The 27,247-nt window shown below is 57.0% G+C and overlaps 1 protein-coding gene across 1 annotated transcript in view; it reads left to right on the top strand.

Moving 5' to 3' along the window:
- Positions 1-3,874: 3,874 nt before the first annotated feature.
- LAMC3 (laminin subunit gamma 3) overlaps positions 3,875-27,247 on the top strand; it is a 57,723-nt gene continuing 34,350 nt past the window's right edge. Inside the window, exons 1-6 of the mRNA XM_045563728.1 lie at positions 3,875-4,253; positions 16,796-17,100; positions 21,343-21,473; positions 23,878-24,044; positions 26,140-26,328; positions 26,406-26,523. Of these exons, the coding sequence (XP_045419684.1) occupies positions 3,875-4,253; positions 16,796-17,100; positions 21,343-21,473; positions 23,878-24,044; positions 26,140-26,328; positions 26,406-26,523 (1,289 nt within the window). The remainder of the gene's footprint in view (positions 4,254-16,795; positions 17,101-21,342; positions 21,474-23,877; positions 24,045-26,139; positions 26,329-26,405; positions 26,524-27,247) is intronic.

Genomic DNA, 27,247 nt, shown 5'->3' with positions numbered 1-27,247 from the left:
TGAGCACGAGCAGCTGGACGCGGAGCCCGGGGAGGAGAAACCTGAAAGGTAGGAGGGCCGGGAGCCTGGGAGGGGACCCCCCCTACTCCGCAGGCTTTGAAGCGGGATCCCCCCAGGGCTGCAGCCAGGCCTGCGCACCTGCTGCCGCCACCGCCCAGAGGCGTCTCAGCACCCGCAGGGCTAGGGAAGGGGAAGCTTGCCGGGGCAGGGAACCTCCCTTCTCCGTAGCCTCACTTGCCACCAGAAAAATCCACGAGAGCGGCAGAAGACGCCTCTGCTCACATCCACCTTCTAAGTCTCAAGCGAGGACAAGCGACGGCCAGGACTCATTTCGCATCCAGGACCCCAGCTGCAAAAGCAGCTTGGAAGAGGAGCTCTTAGCGTGCCAGCCTTGGGGGAACAGGGTGGCCCCAGAGAAGGAGGGTGGGACAGAGGCTGTCACTCCCACAGTCACATAGGTGGTGGAGACAGGACCCAAGCCCAGGACTGACGTGGGCCACCATGTGATGTGACTAAGGTCTTCTTCGTGGCTTTGCTCCCACAGCACAAGTTCCGTCTGCTCATTACAAGCAAATCAATAGCAGCCTCGTGGATTGAACTGAGAGGATGCCCATTAATTCATCCACACAGAGTCCTTGACAGAGAATTATTGGGCGGGGGTGGAGGGGCGGTCTGCTTTGCCCTAGAGCCAGGGAAGGACACTGGCCTCCTTGGCCCTATCACCTCCCCCTACATCAGGGCCCTGAGCTCTGGAGGGTCCAGAGCAAAGAGTGCCCTTCCCACAGGCCCATCTGCATGACCCACCACCTGTCTGAATCTTCCAATCTTGCCACATCTACGCTGCTAAGCCACTTGTCACTGTCCTTGAGATCCTGTACATCTTCCCCAGGTGTGCAAACACTGCCCATCGGGACCAGTATCCTTTTGCAGGGCCACCCCAGCGTTGGGTGGAAGGGCAGCGGCAGTCCGTGTTGGTTCTGAACTGCACACTGAGCTGACTCACCTGGGAACCAACCTTGGACTTTTCCCCCCTCCACCAGCTGGTCATAGGGCCCCCCTCAGGCTATAGGAGTGAGCCAGGGAGGAAGCATCAGAGTAGGTGTGACAAAGGGGTCTGCTTCACTGGCTCACACAGCTCACTTGTACTCTGGACTACCCATGCCCGACCCGGATGTACCATGCCCAGTCCATGAAGGATGGCTGCTGGGCTCTGCTCCACCCTGTGACCTAGTGGGTCTGACAATGCCCGGCTCTTGGTGGCAGTACTGACCACATGGTCATTTGATTCCCCCGATCACTCAGTCTCTGCAAGAGCCTGGTATCAGACTGGGATCTGCCTTTTGCATGGTGTAGAGCTCTCTGCTGGGCTGGCATGCCTTGCTCCAGAACCCTGGAGGTCAACATCATGATATTTTTTTAGGGGAGCATCATAACATGGTTCTTTTCCCACCACAGACATCCTGTGGGATCCAGTGGGCCACATGGTCTAGGAGACAGTGCTGTTCATTTGCGGCCTGGATTAGATTCTGAGCCTAGTTTTCAGCAGGTTCTGCCCTGTGGCTTGAGTTGATGGTTTCTTTAACTGATGCCAAGAAGGGCCTCTGGATTTCCAACTTTGCTTTGCATTGGTGACTGATTACCCTGAGGTGGCCACTTTCTCTCTTCAAAGCATCAGTGATGCTCAGCAAGAGCCACAGTCCCTGTAACCTCTAGTCCCTATTCTCAAACACCGGAGATCGCATGAACCAGTCACTGCCTTCCACCTGTTCCTTGGCCAAGTTCACCATAGGTGAAAGTCTTATTGATTGCATTGTCCCTGCATGCTGGAGACTATCATACTTCACCTAGCTTCAATGATACCAGTTGGCTGGTGTCATGGAAGCATTATGACTTCCTGGACCCTAGGCATTTTTGCCTTAGTGAATTCCTTTATTCATTAAAAAATATCAAAAAATTATATTTTACTAGGGGGAAGAAGGTATGGAGAGTTATCACTTAATGGGTATAGAGTTTTGGTTTTGCAAGATAAAAATGTTCTGGAGATGGATGGTGGTGATGGTTGCATGACATTGTGAATGTACTTAATATTACTGAACTGTAACTTAAAAATGGTTAAGGTGGTAAATTTTATGTTATGTGTATTGAACAATTAAAAATTTTAAAAATATTTGACAACTGCATTGATATAAAGACAAATGTATTAATATCATATATTAAAACATTTTCAACTTAAAAGTTCATTTTTTTGCCTTCTCACTTTGAAAAGAAATTAGAATAATTTTGTGGGCTCCTAAAAGTATTGTGGGCCACCACATCTCCTGTGCCTAATGGACAAATTGCCTTTGGGTGGGAGCACAGCCCCGCAAAGGGCACCTGGGTGGGGCGCCAACAGTCCGCTGCAATCATATTCCCGACCATAAAAGAAAACTTTAATAAATAATCCTCCACAACATCATCAAAAACAATTTGGGGCCAGGTGCAGCGGCTCACTGTAATCCCAGTGCTTTGGGAGGCGCAGGCAGAGGATCACTTGAGGCCAGGAGCGCGATTACAGTGAGCTATGATCGCACCACTGCACTCCAGCCTGGGTGACAGAGTGAGGCTATATCGCTAAAAACTAAAAATAAGAAATAATAAACAATTTGGAACTACATTAAATTGATATTTTAACTTGGGGAGCATGTATATATTTAAATAGTTGGAAACCCGTAAATATAGATGCTGGCCTCTTCCTTTAGGTTTTACGTCTGTCAGTAGAGTTTTATGATTTCCTTCATTTATATCTTGCATGTTTCATACCAGATCTGTTGTGAGGTATCGTTTGCATCACTCTTGTGAATGGGAATCTTTCTCTACTACGTTTTCTGAATTAGTGCTGGCATTAATTTTTGTACTTCCCCCTACAGTCAGCCATCTTAGGAAGCTCTTGTGAATTCTAATAGTCTTCAGTAGAATCTTCTAGATTTTTCTAGATGTATCTTCAGATAACTACAAGTATTTAAATCTTTTTTTATCTTATTACATTAGCTAGAACTTCCAAAATAATATTAAACACCAGTGGTGATATCATGGACTAACTGTACTTGGGTCCATTTCTGGAAGGCTGCAGTCCTTTCCAGAACCGCATTGTTTTAATTACGTTTAAATACTGGTAGTTAACCACCGCACTACAATTAATCCCGTCTCTCAAAATTTTGCTGACTACTCTGCCCTCATTTTGCTCCTTGCCTCAGTGGACGTGCCTTTGGAATGTCACTGTTTAATACGATGTGTGCTGTCATGTGCCGGAAGTTTATTTCTATCCTCCTCAGAGTCTTTCTGGGGATGGCTGCTGAGTTTTATCGAATGGCCTTTCTCCTCGATTTACTAACTTTCAGGAGTGGGAGTGAAAAGGGGCGTCCACCCGGCAGAAGACGAGGAGGGCCTCCCCGAGGTGGTGGTGGGACGGGCACGCACACCCGGTCGGCGTCCGCAGTGGCAGCGGCGGAACCTCGGGTCGGGGAGGAGATGCGCCAACGGCAAAGGCCGGCTCCAGGTCCTCGGCCGCTTTCACCTCAGGACGTCACGGCGTCGGGGAGCGGCGGCCATTCAGCGAGCCGCCGCTGCGGCCGTGCCGCGCGGTCAGGAGCCCGCGGTTCCAGGCGGCGCCACTGAGGCCGGAGCGGGCCCGGGTGCTCCGTCGGGCGGGCGGGAAGCGGCCCGGCGCCTCCCGAGCCCGCGCTCCCGGGCGCGGCCGGCAGGTGGGGCGAGCGCCGCCCGCGGCCCCTCCCCCAGCGCTCCGGCCCCGTCGCGGTCCCGCCCGCCGGGGAGGGCCGGTCCCGGCGCCCACCCTCGCGAGCCGGCCGGCGGCGGAGCCGGACATCGCTGCCTGGCCATGGCGGCGGCCGCGCTGCTGCCGCTGGCGCTGCTGGCGCTGCTGGCGCTGGGGGCGGCCGGCGCGGGCACGGGCGCGTGCTACGACGGCGCGGGGCGCCCGCGGCGCTGCCTGCCCGAGTTCGAGAACGCGGCGTTCGGCCGGCGCGCCGAGGCGTCGCACACGTGCGGGAGCCCGCCCGAGGACTTCTGCCCGCACGTGGGCGCGGCGGGCGCGGGGCCGCAGTGCCAGCGCTGCGACGCCGCCGACCCCGCGCGCCACCACAACGCCTCCTACCTCACCGACTTCCACAGCCAGGACGAGAGCACCTGGTGGCAGAGCCCGTCCATGGCCTTCGGCGTGCAGTACCCCACCTCGGTCAACATCACCCTCCGCCTGGGTAAGCGCGGGCTGCCGCCGCCGCATGCCCTGTCCTCGCCCCACTGGGGGCCCCGGGGACGGGCCTGAGCTGCTGCGCGCGCCGGGGGTGGGCTGTGGGACCCAGATATGGGGGCTCAGGAACAGGACTGCCCCCCTTTGTGTAAGGATAGACTGAGGGATGCCCCCAGGGGCTGGAAGGGGCGGGAAGCCTCCTGGGAGCCTTGCAGAGCCGGGATATGGGCGCAGTTACAGTCCCCTGCAATGATTTTCCAAACCCTCGCCTGTGGGGGCGGTTACACACCGGGGAGTGCACTGGCCTCTAGGGCAGGGGCTCCTGACCTTGGGTGGGTCCTCTGGTGGTCTTCAGGGGCTCAGTGGGCACCCCCGAGCCTGCCTGCAGTCCTGGGCGTATTCTGGAGGGTCGGAGCTGAGAAGTTCGTGGCTGGACAGGAAAAGTTTAGCCCTCTGGGCGGGAGGACCAAGTCAGGTAGCTGTTCCAGACCCCTTGGCCGCCTCTCTGCCCTGCCCAGGAATCCTTCCTTCCCGCCCCCTGCCAAGGTGCAGGAGCCTGAACTCCCTGGGAATCAGAATCTGGAGTCCAAAGCCAGCCCTTCCCCATGGGGAACTGGGGTGCTCCCCGCCCCATTCCAGCACAGTGCCAGCACCTCTCCTGCTGCCACCTCCTTCCACAGCCCTGGGGTGGGGGTGGGGGGTCACTGGTCACACTCCCTTATCTGCCACACGTCAAAATCTCCCAAAGCTTTCAAAATTCAAAGTACTTTTATAACTCATTTTTTACTGTTAAACCTGACTTCAGGCTATTTATAGGCTTAGTTTATCCTAGTGAAAATGAATATTCATACATTTTGCTGCTGAAATCTCATCCGAGTACAGCCTGCAGCCCCAGACCCCACTGGGGCTGTTAACACCATGTGTGGTATAAGGCCTGCATCATCTTTCTTAACTCTACAAAGTTCTGAATTCCGAAACACATCTGGAGTCTAGGAGTTTGGATAAGGGACGATTCAATTGTATCCCCATGTTTCAGATGAGAAAATTGAGGCTCAGAGAGGTTAAGTGTTATGCCAAAAGTCACACCGCTGCTAAATGACAGTCTAGACATGGACGTGAGCTCTACCACCCATCAAATGTGTTGGCTCCTCCCAGGCCAGGGTTGGAAATGACCCTAGAGGGGGAGGGGGAGGATAATGAGCCCCTTCCTGCCTGTTGCCACCCCGAGAAGCTCAGTTCCCCAAGGCCATGTCACCTTCTCTTGCCCTATCTGGACCACAAGGTGGGGCTCCTGGATGGGGTGTGGTCTCCACCCAGGCAAGAGGGAGGGACAGGAAGCCAGTGGGGAGGGGAGAGTCTGGGGAAGCTGTCTAGGATGGGGCTGGCAGGACCCCAAGGCCACAGGGGAAGGAATCTGGGACAGGGTGGGGGGTTGCGGGGGAGACACACTGTTCCATAACAGAGTGTCACATGTGTCAGTGGAACCCAGGGGCCCAGGAAAGGGGCTCAGCCAGGCACAAACAAGGTGGGAGGTGGTGAAGGAAATGTCCAAGTTTTGGGATTTGGGACAGTTCCCAATTCACTGAGTGCTTACTGTGTGCCGGGTCCTGTGTTTGAGCTGCGCAAACTAGTTGAACTCTGGGTGGAGCCTTTAGAAGCAGGGTGGTTGTGATCCTTCTATAAGCAAGGAACCCGAGGCTCCGAGAGACCTGCACCATAAGTGTGGAGGGAAGATATCATACACACACACACACACACACACACATGCATGCACACACACCCACATGTGCTTTACCCCCGGCCAGTGTTCTTTCTGTTATGTTGTACGGCGCCAGGCACATAGGAGGGAGTCCAGAAGTGTTTGCACAATGAGCAAAGAATGAATGAATGAATGACGGTGTCACCTCCTCCATCCTGTGCTCTGGGTCTGGCTCAGGGTTCTGTCTTTCCTGCTCTGGGAGGCAGAATGGGGTAGAAATCACAAAAGGGGGCTTTGGACTCAGGCCCAGCAGAGCCACTCACTAGGCAAGCCTCTCTCTGCCTCAGTTTCCTCATCTGTACAATGAGAATAAGAGTCACCACTTCCTGGGGTGGTTGTGTGTGTTCTGTGAGCTCTGTCAGAGCTGTGACAGTCCTTGTCTGTGACCAGCGTCACTCTGCTGAAGATAGCTCAGGGCTGAGGCTCCCCTGCAGTCGGGCTGTACCGCAGGGATTGAGAAATGCTCTCCTTGGCCAACCCTGCTCCCAAAAGACATCTGACCCAAGGCCCTGTTTACGCATGAGAGGTGCTGGGGGCTCACAGCAGTCCCGGATTTGGCCCCTTTTGAGTGTCCTGTGACCTAGGTCCGCTCCAGGCTAAGCCATGGCTTGCTTAATACTGGGGGAAGGCGCCATCTGGGACTGTCAGTGTCCTCGGTGGAGGCCCTGATTGTCTGAGGTGGGCCAGGGAGCCCCTCCTCTTGGGCCTCAGGCCACCTCTGCTGGCTCTGTTCCCCTCCCTCCCTCGAAGGCTCGTGGGAGGGGAGAGTGGGTGGCCGGCTCTGGCCCCAGGTCCCCTAGAGGGAGCGGGGTGAGGGGCGGGGGGGAGATGGAGGTCCCGGGATGGAGGTCGCTGCTTTCCCAGCCCCCTGCCGCTCCTGGACATCTGTTCCAGATCCTCCCGGCACTGAGCCGAGCCTTCCTGTCTGGGATGAAAGGCAGCAGCGGGGCCTGGCAGTTCCCAGCCCTCCACCAAGGCCTGGGGAAGCCTCTGGACTGGGGCCTGGGGGAGGGGGAGTGTGGGGGCAGTGGACGGTCATCAGGGTAATGGGCTGGGGGGAGAGTGGGGCAGTGGATGGTCGTCGGGGTAACAGACTAGTCACCATGCGCCGAGCACTCACTGAGTCGCACCCCAACCTAGCATGGTTGGTTCTTTTACAGACAGGGAAACTGAGGCTCTAAGGATGCGATCGGTTGCCCAGGGTCACACAGGCCAATAAATGGTGTCCCCTGGGGACCCTCTCCTCACCATCCCTCACTTGGAAATGGGCAGCGTTCAGGGCAGGCTGGTGCACATGTGTCAGGCATGGGGAGAACCCAGTCTGAGCTGTGGCTTTGGCGGGATGGGGGAGTCCTTCCTTCCTGCTTGCACACTTTCCTGGGTTGCTGGGAATCTCCTGGAACCGCAGCAGGACCCCTGAGCCCCAGGTGAGTGAGCTCTGAGCCCCAGAGCCAAGGGTGCCGCTGCGGATGGGCTCCTGCCGATCCACCTGCCACCCTCACGTCCAGGTTTCTTCATGTGCTGACTCCGCCCGGCTCACTGGCCGTGGGGCTATGGCTGTGAGCAAGACCACGTGCAGTCACTGCCTTGCGGGGCTCGAGGACCCCAGCAGATGGCCTGTACCGAGGCATGCCGTGGATGAGGATTCATGTGCTGAGAACACGCACTGGGGTGCACGAGCCTCTCTGGAGGTCAGGCAGGGCCTCGCTGAGACCTGAAGGATGGTAGGAGCTGCCCAGAGAGGAAGGGACGTTCAGGCCGGGGGACGAGGGGACAGCATGGGGAGCCAGGAGGAAGCATGGTGTGTTCTGGGCTCCACTGGGCCTGGATGGCCCCAGTGCAGGGACTGAGACAACCATGGGGCCTGGCCAGCCGCAGCGAGGAGCTGGGTCCAGCAGGGGCTGGACATCAGTCAGGGGGACCCTGCGGCCCCCAAAGGGCCTTGGAGCCAGCTGGGCTCCATGGGTGGCCTTGTTTGCCTTGGCTGGGGCCAGCGCTGGGGGCCAAGTCTTCCTTCCTTCTCCCTGGGGTTCTGGCTGGAACGCTGGGCCCAGGCAGGTCAGGGGTCAAGGCAGTGGCCCTGGCTACCCTCCATCCACCCACAGATCTGGCCCCCCAAGGCCTTGGCCCCCTTGCCCACCTCCCTGGGCCTCCGAGGACTCATCCAGGAATGGCAGGGGTGGGAAGCGCCAGAGCCCAGGAGGGGTGTAGTCAGCCTCCCGAGGCCTCCCAGCACCCAGATCGTCCCTGTCCACCTGCCCCTCTGGCTGCTGCCAGCTGCCCTGCAGCAGGGCCATAACTAGCCACGACGGGCACGCCTTCTGCCAGATCTTTGCATATGCTGCCACTTCTGCCTGGCACGTTTTCCCTTCCCACCTTCTGCTAACCCATGTCTCATTCATAAGCAAAACAACTGAGCGCGTGTGGTCCCTGTGCCGAGCCCTGGGTGTGCAGCAGGGGACAGGTACCCGTCCAGCCCACTCAGCTCAGAGGTGACCCTCTCCAGGATGGGGCAGGGGCCTGCCTGTGCATTCTGGCAGCCCCTCGCCCTTCCCCCCGGTCTGGATCACACTGTGCTGAGGTTTGGTTCCCTCAGCTGCCAGAGGGAATGTCCGTTTTGCAGCTGTACCCGCACTCAGCACTAGCCCGCTGCGGGGTAGGGGTAAACGTTGGTTGGGGAGTGAATGGAACAGCAGCTCCAATTTAGTCGTGCGCATGCTCCTTGCCTGGGACTGTTCCAGGTGTGTCACAGGCATTTGCTTGTTTAGCTCTGTTGTGGTTATGTCCATTTTGCAAACAGGAAAACTGAGGCACCACACTGAAGTCACTTGCCCAGTTAACCCAGGGAGGTCACGTATTTTGCCCAAGGCCACAGAACCAAAAAGCAGTGGAGCTGGGCTGTGAACCCCAGCATGCCCCGGCCACACCACACCTCCTCACTGGGAGCACGGCCTCACTGGCCTCGCAGACACAACCAGACTGCTAAACCGTGGCATCCTCAGCAGCGCCAGCCTCCCTCCCCTGCACGTCCTCCTTCCTGGCCAGCCCTCGCCAGGGCGGTGCCCACGCCATCTCATGCCTGGCTTTGCCTGTCGGAGTTGTGGTCGACATTCAGGGCTCCACCTGCACCTCCATCTGCACTGCCCTGGCCCAGCCTCCCACCTGCGCCTTTGCCTGGGTAGTCTGAGCAGTCTCCCGAGCTTAGCCAGCTCTGCATGTCATACGAGGGCCCCACGCTCAGGGTCCGGAAGAAAGGCGCCCGTGTGCACGGCGGCATTACCCGAAGGTAGAGGCAGCCCGTGTCCACCAAGGGTGGGTGGATAAGCCAAGTGTGGTCTAGCCATGCGATGGAATATTACTCAGCCTTACAAAGGAAAGAAATTCTGACGCATGCTAGAGCATAGAAGGACATTATGCTAAGTGAAGTCAGCCAGTCGGAAAAGGACAAATACCGTATGGTTTCACTTCCATGAGGCTCCTAGAATAGTCAAATCCATAGAGACAGAAGGTAGCATGGTGGGTGCCAGGGGCTAGGGGGAGGGCAGTGGGAGTCTGTGTTTCATGGGGACAGAGTTTCAGTTTGGGAAGATGAAAAGAGAGGTGGATGGTGATGATGGTTGCACAACAGTGTAGACTGTGGGTTCAGTTCAGTGCTTAGTGCCGCTGAACCACACACTTGCGAATGGTTAAGATGATAAATGTTATGCGCCTTTTGCCACAATAAAAGAAAATTTGGGGAAAAATGTATATATTGGCCCTTTGGGAGGCAGTTTGGTGACATGGATGGAAAGCCACCAGAATATTCTGGGCCTTAGGCAAAGGAATCCTACTTCTGGGAATTCAAATAAGGGAAGGAGCCTAAATGCATGAAAACGTTCATCAAGGCATTTTTTTTGTAGCAGGGAAAAATCAGAACCATGAGGGAATAGTTAAGTGAATTGTAGGACACAAATTCACACGATTGAAGTAGTTCAGTGACATCGCTGACGGAGTTTATAACAGACAGAAAACTCAAGTCTAAATGCTGAATGAAGAAAAAGACACAAGTTAGTACGTGTGGAATCAGATTTATATGTTAATACCCCTAAAGAGAAGGCACAAAAGAAAGACATCAAACTGGTAAGTGTGTCTGTCCTCTGGACTTTGGGTGACTTTTCTTCCTTCTTCAGTTTTCTTATATTTTCCCAGTTTTTTCTCATGGAACTTGCTCAAATTTAAAAACTGGAGAGAACACATTTTTACAAAAATTTTTAAAAAGCATCCGCCTTGCCATGTTCTGTTTTAAGATGTTTTTCAAAGTTCCGTTGCAGCACAGCTTGGCACTGCAACTCCCAGTCCCTTAAAAGAAAGCGTGTGTAGCAAACAGAGTCCGGATCTGGGGGCGGCCTGGTGTCTGCTCCTGTTACGAGCCGGCTTCGGGCCTCGGGACCAGGCAGGGGTTAGTCCAGATGTGCATTCACTAAAGGATGCTGCGCGGAGGTCACCGCAGGTCGGCGGTGCAGACTCCTTGGCAAACATCTAGCAGCCAGACACCTCCCGGGAGGGGAGCTTGGAGCCACTTGAAAGGTAGCTGGCAGCTAGAAGCGTGATCGGAAAAAGGCAGTCACTGGGATTTCATGCAAATGAGCAACATCACGCGATAGGGAACATCCCGGCTTTCCTTCCTTGCCAAGCCAGGAGGTGAGAGAAGATGCTGCAACATCACAGAGACACGGCAGGGACTTTTTGTTACAAGAGTTAATTAGAAAAGCCAAGAAAGCAACTTAATCCCTGCTTTGTGATGAAAAGGTTCTTGCAAAAGACAACCAAAAGGCTGGGAAAGGAAACAGCCCCAAGATCTTCTAAACAGTGACAAGAATTAAATTTGCAGCCTCAACCCAAACCCTTGCAAGCTCCAGGGGGTTATGGGCTCCCAGGTGATTGAGACAGGTATATTCCCATCAAGAAAGCTGAGCCAAAACGTCATCCCCAACTGTTAACTGGTGATGAAATTGCTTGGGAGTATGTGGCTCTTACCTCCAGGCCACCCCATATGCTGTTCCCTCTGTCTGGAATGCTGTTCCCACTGCTCCACACCTGGCTGGCTGTCATGCACCCCTGCTCATCCCACTGGCTTTTTGACTGACCACCTGCCCCACCTTCACTACTCACCACTGCCCCCTCCTCCCTCTCTATGCTCCTGCCAGCCTGAACTGCAGGCTTCACCACAAGGTGGCCACAGCTCCGCCGACATCCAGCCTGGTGTGGAACGCCCCTCTGCCCGCCTTCCCTGGCCAGTGGCTGCTTTTCCTTGGAGCCATGGGTTTGGGTGCCTTGTCAATGCTGCCTAAGCCTTCTTGGGCTGCTTCATCCTGTTCTACAAAGACCTGCCTGTCTCTCCCACTTGTCTGTGACCCCTTTGGGGCAGGTGACATGAATCCTAAGACCTGAGCATGGTGCCTGGCATACAGTAGGTGCTCAATAAATGCTTGCCAGTTGGGCAAGTATAGACAAAGTGGGATTTGCACCTGAGGAGGTTCTAATCCCATGAAGTTGAGGCAGGCAGGCCTGCTGGTGTGGCTAATGCTACCCCACGCGCACCTGCAAGTCGCGGTCCCCCCAAATGGGTCTCTTTAACAACAACAGCCGCATTCAGTGAGCACCTATTGTGTGCCAGGCACCTCACTAACTGTTTTACGCCACTTTATGGCTGAGATCCCCAGATAGTTCCCCCACTGTACGTGTTTCACTCATGACGAGTCTGGGGCTCAGGGGGGACATCACGCAGAAAGTAGCTGTCTCCACTTGACCCCCGAGTTGCCACCCAGAGCCAGGTTTCCCTCCCGCTCCGGGCTCTGTGGGGCCCCAGAGAGAGGGGGCTGCCCAGTGAGGGGTGCTGGTGTGAATGGAGATGTGGAGGTGCCACTCGCCCCCTCCCAGCCCTCACCTCCTTGCTGATCCAGCAGCTGGGCACAGCACAGGCCCCCCCCACCGCCAGACACCAGGAACGCCAAGCTGTGTCCTCTCCAACCAGCTGGGACATAAAGCCCATCGAGAATGACACCGGGACAGTCATAAAATCAAGCCGGCCCACATCCGGCACTGACCAAGCAGAATGAGCTCAGATCGGAGAGGCTTATTTTGGGAAAATGGAAACAAAACAAAACCCTTTAATTGGAGCCATCTGGGAGCAGTGGCCTGGGGAGGGGCGGGAGGGGCCAGGGCTGGGAGCTGAGCTGGGAATTTGTGGGTGAGGCTGCCCTGCCCCCACGGGCATCAGAACCAGGCGGGTGAGCTGTTCCCAGCCTGCAGGTGGGGGGGATCGCAGCAGGGCCCCTCGGCCCCATCATCTGGCCACCCACTGTGCCTGCTCTTCCTCTCCCATCCCAGCTCTTGGCAGTTCTGGGTGTGGTGAATTCCTGCCCCATGACCACGATGCCAGACACCTCAAGAGCCTGGCTGACCAGGGCTGTGCCCATCACAGCCCTCCATCTTTGGACTAGGTCTAAGCCCCAAATATGAGTTGAGCTTGTCAGGTCTATTGTTTAACCTGGAGAGAGCAAACAGATTTCATCCAATTGATTATTACCTAGGGCCTTGTGTTAGGAAGGAGTCTGAGGTCCAGTCTGAGCAGCGACATGACTGAAGTATGCAAACTACAAGTCCGCAGAGAAGTGGCAGGGCATTCAAGACTATTGCAATAAATCAGGGAACAGATGAGAGGAGAGCAGACATAAAGAATATTCCAGAGAAAGAGCTAGTGATCTAGAGAATGCTGAAGTCACAAGGCTGAGGAGGGAGTTGACTCACAAGTTTCTTGTTTTGGTGCATAGAGAGACCAGGGGAGGAAGCAGGTTGCCTTTACTTTTTTTTTTCCATATGTATAACACAAAATTTGAGTCTCTGCTTTCAGTTCTTTTGGGCATATACCCAGAAGTGGAAGTGCTGGATCATATGGTAATTCTACTTTTAGTTTTTTTTTTTTTCTTTTCTTAAATGGACCTAACTAAAAGTCACTGACTTGCTTTTAGTTTTAACCTTTCAGAAGCGTAATCACCAGGTGTGAAGGTGATAAGGGATATTTTCCAACAGTTCTCACGGAAACTCAAATGTTAGGTTCTTCTTTGGGGTAAAACAGCCTCTTCTCGGTTTACAAGGTTATTCCCAAGTTGCAAAAATCCCTTCTCCCTGTTTCTCCTGTGTTTTATTCCTCAGTCTTGGCTGCCACAATCAGACAGAAAGTGTGAGGATACTTTTTTCCTGCATCTGTAGTGGAAACCTCAGCAGCAGACGGTCGTGGCTCCAGGCCTGTCAGATAGATGCATTATTCTGGTTTCTTGAGAACTGCTGAACTGTTTTCCACAGGGGCTGCTCCAGTTTACGCCCCACCAACAGTGGGAACAAGACTCGTAGCGTCGCCACACCCTCACCAACACTTGCTGTTTTCTGCTTTTTGGTAGGAGCCACTCTAGTGTATGTAAGGCCCAATTTTTTTTTTATATATAACATATGTCATATTTATAACCGCTTTATGGCAATACAATTCACATAGCATATAATTTACCCACTTACAGTATACAGTCCAATGTTTTTAGTGTAGTCACAGAGTTATGCACCCATCTCCCCAATGTTAGAACATTTTTATCACCCTCCCCAAAGCAATCCTGTACCTGTTAGCAGTCACTTCCCATTTCCCCCCAGTCCCCATCCTGAACCCCCAGCGGTGACAACCACAGCCTACTTTCTGTCTTTGTGGACTTGTCCACTCTGGACATTTACTATGAGTGGAATCATGCAGCATGTGGTCTTTTGCCATTAGCTTCTGTAGTGTTTTCAAGGCTCATCCACGTTGTAGCACATGTCGGTGTTTCATCTCTTTTTATTGCCCAATAATATTCTGTTCTCTGATATACCACATTTAATTTATTCATTCTTCAGTTGGGGGACATTTGAATTGTTTCCGCTCTTTAGCTGTCATGAATAATGCCGCTGTGAACATCCATGTCCCTGTTTTCTGTGTGGACACCCATTTTCATCACTCTTGGGTCTACACCGAGGAGTGGGACTGCAGGGTCATGTGGTGACTCTATGTTGAACATTTTGAGGAACTGCCAGATTGTTTTCCAAAGTGGCTGCACCATGATACAGTCCCACTAGCACTGTATGAGGCTTCTGATTCCTCCACATTCTCACCAAAACGTGCTATTATCTGTCTTTAAAAAATGTTTTTTAATATTTATTTTTTATATTTAGAGCTGAGGTCTTGCTCAGTTGCCCAGGGTGCAGTGCAGTTGGCATGATCATAGCTCAATGAAACCTGGAGCTCTTGGGACCATGCAATCCTCCTGCCTCAGCCTCTTGAGTAGCTGGGACTGCAGGTGTGCACCCCCATGCCCAGCTAATTTTTTATTTTTATTTTTTTAGAGACAGGGTCTCACTATGTTGCCCAGACTGGTCTCAAACTCCTGGGCTTAAGCGACCCTCCTGCCTTGGCCTCCCAAAGTGCTGGGACTTCAGGTGCCTTTTGATTCTAGCCATCCTGGTGGGTGTGAAGTGGTGTCTCACTGTGGTTTTGATCTGCATTTCCCTGGTGGCTAATGATGTTGAGCATCTTTTTACATGCTTCTTGTCCATTTGTATATCTTCTTTGAAGAAATGTCTGTTCAGATCCTGTGGTTTTTAATTGGGTTGTTTGTCTTTTTGTTATTGAGTTGTAAGAATTCTTTGTATAATTTAGACACAAGTCCCTTATCGGATATATGATTTGCAAATATTTTCTCCCATTCTTTGCCTTTTCATTTTATCTGTGGTGGTCTTCGAAGGACAAAGGCTGTGGTTTTGATTAAGTCCAACATATCAGTTTTTTCTTTTGTCTTGTGTGCTTTTGGTGTCATGTCTAAGAAGCATTTGCCTAATGCAAAGTCACAAAGATTTACTCCTGTTTTCTTCTAAGAGTTTTATAGTTTTAGCTGTCACATAGAGCCAAGATGTTTAGGCAGAGGACTGAAGTCCTCCGTACCAAGGCTAGGCAGTGACAGAGGTGGCAGCAGCTGGCAACCTGCTGGGGTCTCTGGGACCAGGGACAGAAGGGCCAGAGAGGAGCAAGCAGAGCCTGGGGAGGGGCAGTGCACGCCTGCTGCTGATGGGACGGTGTCCAGGAGGGGCTCCTGCTGTGGGTCGTTCTTTCCTTCATTCATTTGTTGGTGCACAAACACTCTGTGAGTGCCTGCCAGGTGTTGGGTACCCTACTAGGTGCTGGGGTGGCAAAGACTAAAACACAGAAGCCAGGTGCTGGCGGTGAGGAGCCCTGTCCAGCACGGGAGGCCCAGGGTGAGCAGCGATTTCTGCGTGGGGAGCTGGGTTCCAGAGACGGAGCGGGAGATGAGCTAGGCTGGGGACTGTGCTGCAGGAGGGCCCTGCCCTGGATGGGGGAGAAGGAGGGGTGGGGTTCGGCTAAAGGAAACCTTCTGTGAGGAGGGGGTACCCGAGTGGAGTCCTGGATGGGGGAGTAGCATTTCAGACAGTGGGGAAATGGCCTTTTAAAATTCACCTTTTATTTCCTTTTCATTATTGAAATCATGCACGCACTTAGTGTGGAAATCAAATACTTCCTAGGGCAGACGGTGGAAGGCACAGTTTCCCCCCTCACCTGCCCAGCCGCTCTCCACCGTGCACTCTCCGAGCTCCGAGGTCTTGTCCCCTCGCCTCCGTGCCTCCCCGCCGCGTGCTGGCACTGCCACGCTGTGGTTTTTCTGTTCCCAGGCATTGCTCATTGACATCCCATGATGGAAGAGCAGGAATTAGGGACTCCCTCCCCACCCACAGCCACCTTCCTATCCCTGGCCTCCCAGTGTGGTTGAGTCATTGTGACGGATCTGGGTTCCTCGATGCAGGTTCTCCTGGGGCAGGATGGCGGTGGGGTGGCAGGGTGGTGCCTAAAGCCCCAAGACCCCCATCGTAGTGTCAGTGGCATTGGTGGGGAGCTAAAGCCAGAGAAGGGGAGAGGCCACTCGGGACAGGTGGGGACAAGCAGAGGGGCTCAGGAGGGGGCCGAGGCGGGCAGGGAAGAGGAGAGCAGGCAGACCCAGGAGGGTGGGCTGCACAGAGGCCCCAGGGTGGGTGACTCCTGAGGTGCTGGGAGTGCTCAAGGGCCCAGGGAAGGCAGGGTCCCCTGGCTGTGGCCATGAGGGGCTGTTGGGGAGGGGGCCTTTGCAAGAGCAGTTTCTGTGGAGTGGCCCAGAGACGCTGAATCGCAGTGGGTTGAAGGTCAAGGTGGGGATGAGGCCGTGGTGGATGGAGACCTCTCTTGGGAAACTTGGATCAGGAGGAAATTAGAAGCTGGAGGGAATGAGGGGTCCAGGAGGATTTTGTTAGGGGTCTGTAGTCATTGCGAGGGAATGAGGCCAAAGGCACAGGTGGAAGGGTTGACTTTGTTGGGGTATAGTAGAAGAAATAACTTTCTAATGGTAGAGCAGGCATTTTAAGGAGGCGGCAACTTCCTGTTGCTGGAGCTGTTTGAGCAGGAAGAGACGGCTGCCTATCGGAGGTGTGCAGTGCAGATTGCTCTGCGGGGAGGAGAGTTCACCTAGATCAGTGATGGCGAATACCTGGGAAGCACGCCGGCATTGTCCCCTCCTGTGCCTCCGACAGTCATCACTAATTGATGGTGACACTGCCAGCCCGGAGCTCCAGACAGCCTCTAACGGTGTGTCCAGGAGAGTTTATGCAGTGCAGTCATCTGCCCTCCCTGGACCAGGGCTCTGACTCTCCCTTCCCTCCTGTAAAATGGGTCCGCGTCTTCCTGGCCACAGGGAAGGCCTACGAGATCACCTACGTGAGGCTGAAGTTCCACACCAGTCGCCCTGAGAGCTTCGCCATCTACAAGCGCAGCCACGCCGGCGGCCCGTGGGAGCCCTACCAGTTCTACAGCGCCTCCTGCCAGAAGACCTACGGCCGGCCCGAGGGCCAGTACCTGCGCCCCGGCGAGGACGAGCGCGTGGCCTTCTGCACCTCCGAGTTCAGTGACATCTCTCCGCTGAGCGGGGGCAACGTGGCCTTCTCCACCCTGGAGGGCCGGCCCAGCGCCTACAACTTCGAGGAGAGCCCTGGGCTGCAGGTCAGAGAGGGAGGGGCTCGGGGTCGGGCCTGGGTGGGGGCCAGCAGGAGCGTCAGAGGGTGGGACACGGACCTGTTAGCCTGGGTCGGAGCCAGAAGAGAGTCAGAGGGCAGGACACGGGGGACCGGTGAGACCTCACGGTTTTCAAACTATACAGCACAGAAGCCTTTGTTGAGTCTGAACCTTTTGTGGATGCCCAATAATGAACTGGACGGCTGGAGGCTGCAGCTGACAGGAGGTGTCCCTGCCCTGGCCTCCTGTGGCATAGCCCTGTGGCCCCCGGGAGCCCTGTGACAACCACCAACTCACCTGGCCCCTTCTTTATACAGGGGTGGAAACTGAGGCCTGGAGGGGCAGGGACTCTCCAGGGGCACATGCAGTGGAGAAGGGCGCAGACAGAGCCTGAGTGTCCCCACTCCCAGCTGGAACTCTCTGGAACGCTCTGCCGGGGCCTTGTGTCCCTCTGTGAACTGATAACAGGGCCTGCTCCGTGTGTCCGAGGGCTTTCCCACAGATAAATGGGAAAATGTGCCAAGAACATGAGCTTTGGAGTCAGAGTCCCGGGTTCGATGCTGTCAGGCAGCGCTAGCTACCAGAACTTTCTGTGATGATAGAAGTGGCCGCTGGCTCCACTGTCCAGTGTGGAGCCACGAGTCACCGTGAAATGTGACTAGCATAACTGAGGAAGTGGACTTTAAGTTGTATTTACTTTTAATGAATTTTGATTTAAATAAACACGCGTAGCTAGTGGCTGCCACCCTGGAGAGTGAAGCTCTGGGGTCGCGGGAAGGTATATAGTGGCCAGCACAGCGCCTGGCACGCAGGGGACGCTCGTTCACTCTGCAGACCAGTGTGCACCGTAGCTTCCTGTCCTCGTCCTCACGGCAGAGAGCAGCAGGCCTGTGGCCACGGCCATCCGTTCAGGACCCTCCAGTTCAGTCCACGTGGGTCTGCTCAGGCTTGGGGTCCTGCCAGTATTGGCCCCTGCGTGTCCACGTTCCCGTGTGTCAGTCGCCATTCAGCCACAGACAGGCGTGCTGGTCTGCTTGGCGTCGCAGGGTGCTGGACAGCTCAATAGTCCGTTACCTGGTGGAGACAGGCCTCTCCCCGCGAGACTTTCAAAGCACCTGCTTTGCCCATCTGGGATTACAAGGGCACCGGGGTTAGATTCCTCTTTGTTTACGGAGGGACACCGAGGCCCAGAAGGAGGTCATGTCCTGCCCAGGCCGTGCACCCAAGAAGACATGGAGTCTCTCCAAGACCACCCACAGGTTCCGTGGTTCACTATGCTCAGAAAGCTGTTACACTCACGGTTATGATTTATTGCGGTAAAAGGATACGAGCTAAATCAGCCAAGGGAAGAGGAGCACAGGGCAGGGGCCAGGAGAGACCAGGCTGAGGCTTCCAGTTGTCCTCTCCCAGTGGGGTCACGTGGACAGCACTTACTTCTCCCAGCTGCGACATGTGACCGTGTGCACAGAGCATTGCCAACAGGAAAACCCACCCGAGCCTGGAAGTCCAGGGTTTTTATTGGAGTTTGGCCACGTAGACACGGCTGACCTGTCTCCAGCCCCCGCAGAGGTCAAGCCAACACTATGTGGCCCAAGAGCCCCACCAGAGATCACAGGGTCAGCACAGACTGTCTGATGTGGCCCAAGGGAAGACACTCCTGTGAGGCAGGACATTGCAGGGGCTTCGAGGTCACTTCCCAGGAGCCAGGGGCAAAGGGCCAGGCCTCTCTTTGGGCCAGGTGAATCCTTTACCACCCAGAGCCACATCTGCAGACATCCAGGGCCTGCTTGTCCCGTTAGAAGTGTCCACACGTCCTCATCATGATTTTGCTTAAAATTCATTTCTTCTCTATGGGGGCTCCAAGCTCTGTAGCTGAGAAAACCTCGGACAAGGTCAGATGAAGACAAGCGGCAGGGCCAGCCCCGCTGCCCCCTGCGTCTGTGCTGCCGTCACCTGCAGAGAGGCTTGAACTCAGACCCTGGCAGGTGGAGATTTTCTGACTTGTTGCCTCATGTGTTCTGGACGTTGTCCCCAGTGGAGAAATGACCTTCTCAGAAACGCCTCCCCTGTTTCTCCCAGGCAGAAGCCCAGGTCCGAGGACAAAGAGAAGCCAGCCCAGCTGGCCCGCTTGCCTTTGTCCTCTCTCTGGACACATCTGGGGGGTGGGGTGCCTCTGTAGGGGACATGGAGCACCAAGGGATGTGGCTGCTGGGCTCAGGTCCCTCTGTCCCCACGGAGGGGTCGAGGACCTTGGGGGAGAAGCCGACCTGGCCGTTGCAGAGTCAAGTGGTCACCTGAGCACCACTTAGACCACAGAGCTCAAGCTGTCCACCTCCTGCTTCTCCTAACACCACCGTCTGAATCCAGGCTCTGTCCACAGTCCACTCCGGTGCTCACTCGTCCTGCAAGCAGGAGCCTGTGCAAGTTGCAAACACCCATCGTCTGAGTACAGCGGGCTTTGGTTTGCCCTAAAATGACCTTGAAGGCATCAAGGAGTGCCTCTTACAATCTGGGCTAATGAAAACATTGCCCACCAGCTCCCATCCTGTGTCTCAGAGACTTTGCCCCTTCACTGCCGTGGTCTTCACAGACTGCTGGAGCAGGTCACAGGAAGCGCATGCAGGAGCCCGGAGGACGGTCACTAATGGGCTAGAGACCTTGGGCAGGTTATTATCCTCTCTGGGCCCCACTGTGTGACGAGAGCGTGGGGGTAATCACAGGAAGGTGGACTAGCCTGGTGGTTAAAGCCTGGACCTTGGGGACAGATAGACCCGAATCCCGGCTCTGCTACGCACCAGCCCCGCAACTTGGAGCAGAATGCTTACCCTCTCTGAGCCTCCGTCTCCCTGTCCGTAAATGGGGTAAAAACGATCCCACTCCTAAGGCTGCTGTGAGGACCCAGCCCTAGTCACACAGTGAGGGTCAGCAGCTGCTGTGCACCTTCAGCTTGGACATGGGCTGGTTCGGGTTCTCTAGCAGGCATGTCTTCTGGAGAAAGAAAAGTCGCAGTGCCCTCGGCTACAATGGCTGGGTGTCTCCAGCCCAGGCCTCAGCTCCTTGGTCCTTTGCTGCTCCAGGGACCAGCAGCACAAGCGTCGCCTGGGTGCTTGTGAGAAATGCAGGATCTCGGGCCCCACCCTTCTCTGAGTCGGGAGCTGCATTTGGCCAGGCTGCGGAATGTGAGGGACACAGCCTTCGGTGGCTTGGGGAGTGACTGGGACCCACAAGCTCCAACACAAAGTTGGCTGAGTGCTGCAGGTCCCACTTAGTTTTCTGGTGCTGGACCCCTCTCCCTGGCCGAAGCACACCCGGCAGTGGCTCTAGGTTGCTGAGCTCAGGGGAGAGGAGGGGTCCCCTGGCCTGAGTCGTGCTGGGGCGAGGACAGACTGCCAGGAGCTCCTTTTCTATACTGATGGCCTGATTGCTGAACCAGGGGCTCCTGGGCTGAGTGGAAATGCTGATTAACATGCAGCACAGCCGCCGCTGATTACAGCAGCAGGTGGATGAAAATGTCAGCCTGCACGTGGGTCCCCCGCTCCCCCCACGCTCTCCCACGGAAGCTGCTCACTCAGCGAGCAGCAAGTATTTATCAAGCACCTGCTGCGTGCCAGGCAGGGCCTGGGGGTGGGGATGCAGCGAAAACAAGGACCCCAAGTCCCTGCTCTCCTGGGGCTTCCCTTCCAGTGAGAGAGATGTCACCTGGCACAGGTGACCTGTCTGCGGGAACTGGATTCTCAGCATGTGAGAAGCCGAGGAACCAAGGGCCTGCGCCACTCAGGGCCCAGCTGAGCAGGGGAGGAGGTCGCTGGAGCACGTCCTCCTCAGGTGACCTCTAGAATGGGTGGGAGCCCTGCACGGCAGGGTCTTAGATGGGTGGCCGAGGCCCTCTCCCCACACCCCTGCTGCCTCCTGAGTGTCTCCTGGACTCACGCTCAGCACTGACATTGGCCTTCATCCTACAAACACCCTTGTGGGGGAGGCAATGTCCTTGTTCCATTTCATAGTTGGGGAAATGGAGGCTCCAAGATACTGAGCGACGTTGCACAGTCCGTGGGTGGCCTGTCCCAGGCTGGCGTGAGCCCAGAGCACCGGCTCTTTATTTCTGCAGTGTTCTCAGAATTTGTCTGGGCCTGGCCTGGCCTGTGCCCCAGGAGTCCCCAGGTGGCCAGCTGGCCCTGCCAGCACACACGTGGTGACCTGCTGATGGTGTCCCTCTCCCTTTTGCCCCAGGAGTGGGTCACCAGCACCGAGCTCCTCATCTCTCTAGACCGGCTCAACACGTTTGGGGACGACATCTTCAAGGACCCCAAGGTGCTCCAGTCCTACTACTACGCCGTGTCTGACTTCTCTGTGGGTGGCAGGTAGGCGTGAGGCAGGGTGAGGCAGGGGGGAAGCAGGGCCCCGGCGCCTGGTCCTCAGGGGGAAGAAGGAAGGCCTTGGTGGCCGGCCCCACCCTGCCTCCCCAGCCCCTCCGTCAGCTGCGTCCACCGCACCCAGCTGCTCACCACTTTCTGGACGCTGGGTCTTTGCATGCCGTCCCCTCAGCCTGGAGGTCCCTTCCCCTGTCCCCACCCAGGTGCTCCCGGCCCCGCCCCCACGCACTCTCAGCATCCGGTCAGTGCAGTGGCTTTTGTCTGTTTCTCCTGCAACATCTGTCCCTTCTCTGAGAAGCCGGGTACCCAGCAGGCAGAGGCCCGTCTCTGCCTCACATTCCAGGGCCCGTCCACGTGCGGCCACCTGGCACTGGGTGCCCAAGGAGGGCTGTGGAACGAGGGGAGGCACGAATGTCTGCAGCATAAACGTTTCTCAGGTTTCCTCTTTGAAAGGAGCCCGGGAGACAGATGTGTTCCCGCCCCAGTCACCTGGGGGCGGCAGACAGGATCTAGTGGCTCCCTGGTAAACATGTCAGCACCAGCACAGGAGGCAGGGGAGAGGGCGTGCCCCAGGGTCAGAGGTCAGGAGGTCAGGGTGCTGCAGACAGCCGCAGCCTGGGCTTGCACCAGCAAGTGGGAGGCAGGGCTGGAGGGCGCAGGTGCGGCTGAAGAGTGTCAGGGCCTTGCCGTTTGCCCTCATCCCACAGTCACCGGGAAGCTGCAGGAGGATTTGGCCGGGGTAGTAACAGGCTCAGATTTTTAAACTGCCCCCAGCCTAGTGGGGAAAGGATACAGGAGAGGAGAGACTAAGCAGAGGTTACAGCTGGGAGCAGAGCCGGGTGGGGGGTGTGAATGATGGGCCATGGGGGTGGGAAGCCAGACTGACGCCCAGCTCTGGGCTTCTGAGGTTCAGGGACACAGGTGGCCTTGGTGAGATGGAGACAGCAGGAGGGGCATGGGGCCCAACTGCCTGCACCTCAGGGTGTCTGCACACTCCAGGGAAGCCTGGGGCTGGCAGTGTAGGGCCACTGGGGGGCTGTGAGGTCCCCTCTGCTCCTCCTCCAATGCACTCTGTGTGTCAGGTCAAACCTCCCAGGAGGTGGCCCTCGAGGGGTGGCGGACAGTGCCGTGAGCTCCAGCACCTGCTGTCAGGAGGCTTCCGGCCAGAGAACATCTGGGCCCCAGCTGTGAAATCAGACCACCCTGGGATCGCCAGCTGGCTGGGGAGGCTGCTCCTGGCGGGGCGCAGGTGGCCCCAGCAGCCCGGGCCCCATGATGGCCCACAGGATCTCGTTGTCCTTCCTTGGTGTCAGAGGGCTTCATGGAGGAGGGAGGTGTTTGCAGTACCCCCTCTGGGATAGGAGTTGGTCCCTTGTCACTTGCCTGGTGACCACTGTTAGCACAACTGCCTGTGCCTGCCACACACACCCCAAAAATGCAGGGTGCTGTGAGGACATACTGCCGTGTGCCTTCCCGCACCCCGTGTCCCCAAATAAGAGACAGCATGGGGGCCCTGGCAGTGGCCAGTGATTCGTTGATACTTGCTGAAGGCACAGCCTGGAACGTGGCCTGTGGGAGCCACCAAGTGGCCAGAGGAGTGGCCAGGAGCCCAGGGGCTGTATGGAGCAGGAGAGGACGGGCTGCAGCTTCGAGCTCTCCCACTCAGCGCCAGTTGCCTCCGAGGCCTGAGCCTGTTTCCTCACCTGTGAAATGGGGTTAAGGACGGTCCTCCCACCCCAGTGCTGCGGCTCCTGCGGGGACACCTTGCCTTGGTCCAGGGCCGGCTCAGAGCGAGGCCAGGAGTGGTCTTCCTCTCAGTGGCTCAGTCTGGCCCCTTGGGACAGGGACGGTTGTGCGCAGGGTCAGGCTCCGCCAAGCACGCTGCACGGCCCCGGAGTGCCTCTTTGTTCCTGCCCGAGTCCGTCTCCAGATCCTGTGGGTGGCCGTCCCCAGGGCTGCGCTTAGAAACAAACTGACTGGGGACTTGTCCCCTGGAAGGGGCCACCTCTTGCCCTTTGAGACACAGTCACAGGAGAACCACAGGAGGCCGCCTCCCTGGCCCCCGACGCCCACTGCCCCTGTGACCGCTGGGCCCCCCTCCACCCAGGAGACTAAGGTGACAGTCATCCCTAGGTGGGCATCTTCCCCATGCCTCAGTTCTTCCGTCTGATAAGTGGAGGGGATAACAGGCTTGTGAAGATGTGATGGTTTAATTTGTACGGAGCTTACGACAGCCCAGTGTGGCCAGTTCTCTGGCGCTGCTGCCCCAAGGCATGCAGTGGGTGTTCAGTAGAGGCCACGATTGAGCGGTGGACTGAGGGGCTGCCTGGAGATTCACCCCTCGTCTGCCCTGCTGGCGCCCCCAGATTCTCCTCCTCCGTGTCTTTCCCAGGTGCAAGTGCAACGGCCACGCCAGCGAGTGCGGCCCCGACGGCGCGGGCCGGCTGGCCTGCCGATGCCAGCACAACACCACTGGCCCCGACTGCGAGCGCTGCCTGCCCTTCTTCCAGGACCACCCGTGGGCCCGGGGCACTGCCGAGGCCGCCCACGAGTGTCTGCGTGAGTGTCCTGGGGACCTGAGGCTGCTGGTGCAGGCTGGGAAAAAACTGCTGAAACTTCGCAGTCGGGGCTGCTCCTGGGCGGCCCAGTGGGCAGCTTGGGGTCCCTGTGCTTCTGTGGAGTTGGGGAGCTGATGGGAGCCCGGGGGTGCATTTATGCCTCATCATTCCCCCCGCCCAGGGAGCTCCCCAGACCAAGTCCCCCCAGCAGAGGCGCCGTGGTGGAAGGGCCCACAAGGCCCCGACTTGCTGCTTTGTTTTAGCTGCTCCCAGCCCAGCCACTAATCAAAGCCAGGCCACCCCGTGCATGGGGGGTGCCAACCTGCCCACCCAGCCTCTCCCACAGGCCCCCAGGCAGCCCTTTGACGTCCCACAGCCCCCACCCTGCCATGTGATGTGGCTTTGATGGCCTAACCTCAGAGAAACCCTGGGGAAAGGACGGTGCCATCATAGCTTCCCCAGGGACGCGGGGCTGCTAATGGGGAATCTGCCACCTTCCCTGCTGGCTGGTGTGTCGGCTGCCCCAGCTCCCAAGCCCTGCCTCATCCCCACACGGTCATCTGGTTTCCTTCAGGCTCTGTCGCCAGGCCTGTGTCCCAGCTGGCGCTACTGCTGCTGTGGGGGCAGCGTCTGCACAGACAGGCTCCGGGCCCTGCAGTCTTCTTGGGCTGGGCCTCTGGCAGCCAGAACTGGGGCAGGGAGGGGACAGCCTGTTCCGAGGGACAGGGCACTGTTGCAGGATCTGCCCTGGGGCCCTAATGGGTTCCTGCTGCCCCACGGGCTTCTACCAGGGAGCCCTCCCAGGCCAAGGAAGCCGTGCTGGATGGCTTGCATGTTCTGGGCCTGCAGCTTTCTCCATGGTGGGGACACACCTGGCCAAACTGCTTCTCCTGCCACGTCCTCAGCTCTGTGGTCACATCCCTGTCCTCCCAGACACCAGCCTGGACACTGGGCTTTCAGGCTGACTCACAGCCCCTCAGTCCTGAATTCTGCCCCGTCAGCGTCCCTCCAGGACATCTCGCTTGAGTCCTACACAGCCAGTGCCTTGGTCCTGGCCCTGTCATCTCTCCTCTGAGTGCCTGAAGCTCCCTCTTCCCTCCTCTACTTGCTGTCGAGCCTCCTTCCAACGTGCAAATTCAATCACATCCACTCCCTGCTTCGACCCTCCCGCGGCTCCCCTTGCCCAAGCTGATGTCCGCTGACCACAGCGGCCCAGCCTCCTTGGAGCAACTCTGCCCACCTCTGACTTCACAGCTGCCCCTGCTCAACGCTGCTGCACGGCGTCCCCTCCCCTCCCATCACACGCATGCCACCCACAGCCGGCCTCACGGCACACTTACCCCCAGCCACACTTGCCCCTCTGGCCCTGCCGTGGTCTGCCTCCTGCCTGCAGCACACTCCCTGCCCCCTGCCCTCGGCCGACTCCCCGCTCAGCCCTCAGAATCAGCACAGCCACGACTTCCTCCAGGAGGAGGGTCCTGTCACCCCACACAGCCACAGGAGCCCCCTTGCTCCTTCCAGCTCCCGGAGCCCCCTTGCTCCGTCACAGCCTGGCTTGTGCATCTGGCCCCCATCAAACTGCGGGCAGCATGAAGGCAGCAACCGGGTCCACAGCTCTCCCTGACCCTCGCCCTGGCTCGCCACGGGAGCCGAGATGGAGCCTGGCTTTCACACGTACTTTTTAAAATGACTTAATGAGCAAATGAAGGGTGACAGGCATTTTCTGTGCTCCTGAGTAATCTTAGCCACTGGGAATCAGATTCATACTATTATCATGGCTTGGAGAGCCCATAGGGATTTTTGGATTGAGCCACTCCAGGAGGCAGTCAGCCTCTGATCTGTGACCAGATGACCATAGATCCTGGTTTGCCTGGTCCTGTTTCTGCCTACTGTTTTATGTATTTACTAACTGTGTCCCCTTTGCTCTTAAGTGTCTTGTTTTGGAAAATCAATCAGTTGGTCTCCATATCCTTGATAAAGCTGAGCCTGAGCTCCATTCTGGACCATGCCCTTGCCTTTCCGTGTGCTGGCTGCTCACCCGGCACAAGGAGGCCGACTGGGCAGCTCACGCACAGCCTCCCACCTCCCGCCCACAGCCTGCAACTGCAGTGGCCGCTCCGAGGAATGCACATTCGACCGGGAGCTCTTCCGCAGCACGGGCCACGGCGGGCGCTGTCTCCACTGCCGTGACCACACGGCTGGGCCACACTGCGAGCGCTGCCAGGAGAACTTCTACCACTGGGACCTGCGTGCGCCGTGCCAGCCCTGTGACTGCCACCCAGCAGGTGAGTGGGCCCCGCTGCCCCAGCCTCCACCCACGCCCTGGTCTGGCCTCCGCTGCCCTGTGCCCCTCCTCCCCCAGGCTCCCTGCACCTCCAGTGCGATGATGCGGGAACCTGCGTCTGCAAGCCCACTGTGACCGGCTGGAAGTGTGACCGCTGCCTGCCCGGGTTCCACTCACTCAGTGAGGGAGGCTGCAGGTGAGGGCGGCCGGGGGTGCGGGTGTTGGGAGGCCCAGGACGGATGCTCGCTGGTGTACTTGGACTGACTGGCAGGGAGCGTGAGGGACAGGATACTGGCTGTCCCCTTCCCTCCTCCCTCCCCATCTTCAGCATTCCTGTATTCTGCGTCTTGGGGAGGATCAGGGACACCCAGCCCTGGGGAGGCAGAGAGACATAACAGACACTTAACAAGACTTGGTGCCAGGTCCCGTGGAAGCCCAGCTGGGCTGGGGGTGAAGGGCTTCCCACAGGCAGCGCCAAGTTCTGGTCTGAGACCGGATGAGTGTCCCCAGGGCCAGTGAGGGGGGGTGTTCCAGACCAGGGAAGAGCATAGCAAAGGCTCAGAGGCAAGTGCAAGGTGAAGCTCAGCACAGGTGAGCAGGGCAGGAGGATATGCAGAGGAGCAGGGTGCAGAGGGTGGGGCCTCAGTGGGGCCTCGGAGGCCTGGGGAGGGTCAGGCAGAGGCTGGTGGAGGCTACAGCACAAACACCCAACGGCCCGCGGGGCTGGCTGTGGAAAGGCAGAGAACAGGCAGGTTCTAGAGCCCCTTGCAAGGCAGAGCTGGCAGGACATGACCAGGAGGAAGGCATGGAGGGTGGCCCTCAGGGTTCTGCTCCAGGCATCTGGGCAGGTAGAGGCTGAATGTCGTCTGGTTATGTGGGGTCCACGGTACCTAGTGGGACAGCCCAGGAGAGAGGTGGGC

The sequence above is a fragment of the Lemur catta genome, chromosome 10, assembly GCF_020740605.2.
Source record: "Lemur catta isolate mLemCat1 chromosome 10, mLemCat1.pri, whole genome shotgun sequence".
NCBI classification, from domain to species: domain Eukaryota; kingdom Metazoa; phylum Chordata; class Mammalia; order Primates; family Lemuridae; genus Lemur; species Lemur catta.
This window is presented reverse-complemented; position numbering and strand designations above follow the sequence as displayed.